Raw genomic sequence first — 3322 nt, forward strand, 5'->3', positions numbered from 1 at the left:
TTGGAATTGTGTGCCTCCAACATCAATTCCTGACCTAACCAATGGGGGCAAATCCTCACCATCAGTACCTGACCTCACCAATAGGGGGCAAATCCTTACCATCAGCACCTGACCTCACCAATGGACAAAATTAAAAATATTAGGGCGGGGGGCAACTTAAAAATAATGGCCATTAGGAGGGGGGATCCAGATGACTTTCCGTAGTGGAGGTCAACTTCAAATTATTTCATTTAATAGATGATTTGTCTCTCCTACAGAAAGAAATACGGCACCAATGTGTGCAGGAGGGCAGTGCAGCCCAACTTTCAGATCCCTGGAAAAAAATGCCACAGGTAATGAAAGAGTGACAATTTGGGGGGATTTACATACAGAACATGTTTTATGTAGAATGGCTGTAAAGATAGAAGATTTAGGATGTTCTGAGAGGAATACACATAATGACCAATCGAGAAGCAACCTATTGTACTCATCTATACTCATCTATACTCATCTATACTCATCTATTCTCATCTATACTCATCTATACTCATCTCTCATCTATACTCATCTGTACTCATCTATACTCATCTATTTCAGAGTAACTGGATACATTTATGTAAACATGAAACCAATTTAGATATTATATTGCAGATTTTTCTTATCCACAGGTCTCACCAGAGACCATAAGTGCTCTCCTCATCCACACGGACATACTCCTCACATATAATCCGCTTCCAAACCAAGGCAAAGAGGAAGAACAAATCACCAACAAGTTGAGGAGCTTACTATCTACCATGGGACAAAAGTGGAATGAGTGTGTGAGTACTGAAATGTATTGTTTTCTTTACAGCACTGCGGTATAAGTCAGATATTTCATGAATCATTTTATCATTGTTAGGTCTACCAGCAGATGTTTTTGTCAACTAACACAATCCTTGATTTGAGAAGCCTGAAGAAGACTGAGCTGTATTTCTTGAAGTTGGAGAATTATTTAAAGAAAGAGGTAAAGAGGTTTTATCACTGACTGGAGTTCTATTATAATTAATACCAACCCCATATCAGTGCAGTGAGGGGGGCAAATATCTGCATGAGGGACATAACAGCCTCCACCCCTATATAACAACCTCTACCCCCATACAACTTCCTACACCCCCTTCTAACAGCCTCCATCCCCATATAACAGCCTCCATCCCCATATATCAGTCCTGCCCAAAACCAGTGTCCCCCTCCATCTAACAGCCTTCCTTCCTTTGTCTTTCAGGCTTATAGTCCTTGCTCCTGGATGTCTGTCAGGGATGAGTTGGGAAGAATTGTGAAATTTGTCTCTAGACAGACAGATCGGCTGACCAGAGATATGAAGGAGTCGGGAGGGGAGGTGACACACCACTAAACCTCATGAAGATGTGGACACAGAGCTCTAACATGGTGGCTCCAATCTGGAGGGGGATACATTTATAGATTTATTATATTTATCTATTTGCTGTAACACAATAATTTATGTATTTAATATATTTATATTTTTTATTTATTTGCTGTAACAATAATTTATAGATTTATTATATTCATATTTTTTATTTATTTGCTGTAACACAATAATTTATATATTTATTATATTTATATTTTTTATTTATTTGCTGTAACAATAATTTATAGATTTATTATATTCATATTTTTTATTTATTTGCTGTAACAATAATTTATAGATTTATTATATTTATATTTTTATTTATTTGCTGTAACACAATAATTTATAAATTTATTATATTTATATTTTTTATTTATTTGCTGTAACAATAATTTATAGATTTATTATATTTATATTTTTCATTTATTTGCTGTAACACAACAAGTTATAGATTTTTTTTTTATATTTTTTTTTATTTGCTGTAACAGATATTTATTGGTTGAATAAAACTATTTCTAGGAGTGACTGGTTCTCTTTATTGTGAATTATAATACAAGGTGTTCCTTGGTATGATGGAGATTGTATATTACGCTGTCTGCCCTTATCTATCAAGCTATGGAATTGGTGTTAGAATTCAGGCAGATGTCAGGGGGGACACAAGGAGACATTTATCATCTGATGGAGTTATCAGCCACCCAACCTGGGGTCCCTGGCTAAACCATATCATAGAAGGAAAGTTTTTCCTGATCGGGATATTATAGCAGACCGCCGGTTCTCCAAATCCAGAAAAAGTGTCACTTGTGGGACTGCTGCCAGTACATTAGGAAGAACGGGGAAAAGAGATAGGCTTCTACAAAGACACCAAAGGTTTACAATAATTATGTATAAAAACAGTATAATTTTATTATTCTTCAAATACAAAAAGCTTTAAAACAATGATAGACTTACAAATGTTACAAATTAGCATGATAAAAAAACTGTCTATGGAAACAGCAAGTAATAGGAAAACAAAAAAAAGTTCTAATGCGACGGAACCAAGCAATTTTTGGTTTGTTGACCTGCGGCCGTTTGCTTGGTTTTGTCGCATTAGAACTTTTTTTTTGTTTCGGTGAAACGCATCGGGTTGAGACCCCGTTCTTTGTCTGTAAGATCTACTATTTACCTATATAGTGTGAATGGAGTCCCTTATCATGCCAATTTGTAACACAAGTCTATCATTGTTTTAAAGCTTTTTGTATTTGAAGAATAATAAAATTATACTGTTATTATACATAAATATTGTAATCCTATTGCGCCTTTGTAGAATCTCTTTTCCCTGTTCTTCCTAATGTTGTACAAATTTTACAAATATTACACCCCTAATAAGTAACTGATGTTCGGCTAGCTATGGACTATGACTAGTTCTGCTGCCAGTACATCCATCTCATTCCATGTTTTATGTCTGGGAATCTCTGCATGTGGCTCTGACTTTCGCCTGAATGCTGATTGATTTGTGATGACAAATAAAAACTAATTGTCCTCTATTTCTTTGTTCTCACTTCCTTTCATTTCATTTGTTAATTAGTATAATGATTATTGATAGCAGTATGTATTGCTCCCAATGTAACTTCAGTATCAGCCTTGGCTCAGATGGGAGGGGGAGGAAACTGAAAGCAGTAATGTAACCTACGAAACTGAAAGTGAATCAGCTGAATGGAGATTTTAGGAAATCCCTTCCACCTATTCACTTGTGCTAATATAAAGACAATAGTGAGATAAAACTGCTCGCTATGTACTATTACCCCTCAGCTCCAAACCTGGTGCAATGTCTATGAAAGAATCTCATCTCCTTTATATCAGATACATTAGGATCACACACAGTATACAGAAATGTTGGAGGACTCCCTGGATACACAAGTAGAAATTCCAGTTTAGCTGGAGAGATTTCTCTACGTCTCA

The 3322-nt window shown here is 35.7% G+C and overlaps 1 protein-coding gene across 1 annotated transcript; it reads left to right on the plus strand.

Annotated features, from left to right (window-relative positions):
- Positions 1-262: 262 nt before the first annotated feature.
- LOC140327628 (interferon alpha-4-like) lies at positions 263-1896 on the plus strand. The gene is made up of 4 exons (XM_072407013.1): positions 263-332; positions 648-797; positions 878-982; positions 1241-1896. The coding sequence occupies exons 1-4, from the start codon at positions 324-326 to the stop codon at positions 1367-1369; spliced, it is 393 nt and encodes a 130-aa protein (XP_072263114.1). The 5' UTR covers positions 263-323; the 3' UTR covers positions 1370-1896.
- Positions 1897-3322: the final 1426 nt, after the last annotated feature.

The sequence above is a fragment of the Pyxicephalus adspersus genome, chromosome 3, assembly GCF_032062135.1.
Source record: "Pyxicephalus adspersus chromosome 3, UCB_Pads_2.0, whole genome shotgun sequence".
NCBI classification, from domain to species: Eukaryota; Metazoa; Chordata; class Amphibia; order Anura; family Pyxicephalidae; genus Pyxicephalus; species Pyxicephalus adspersus.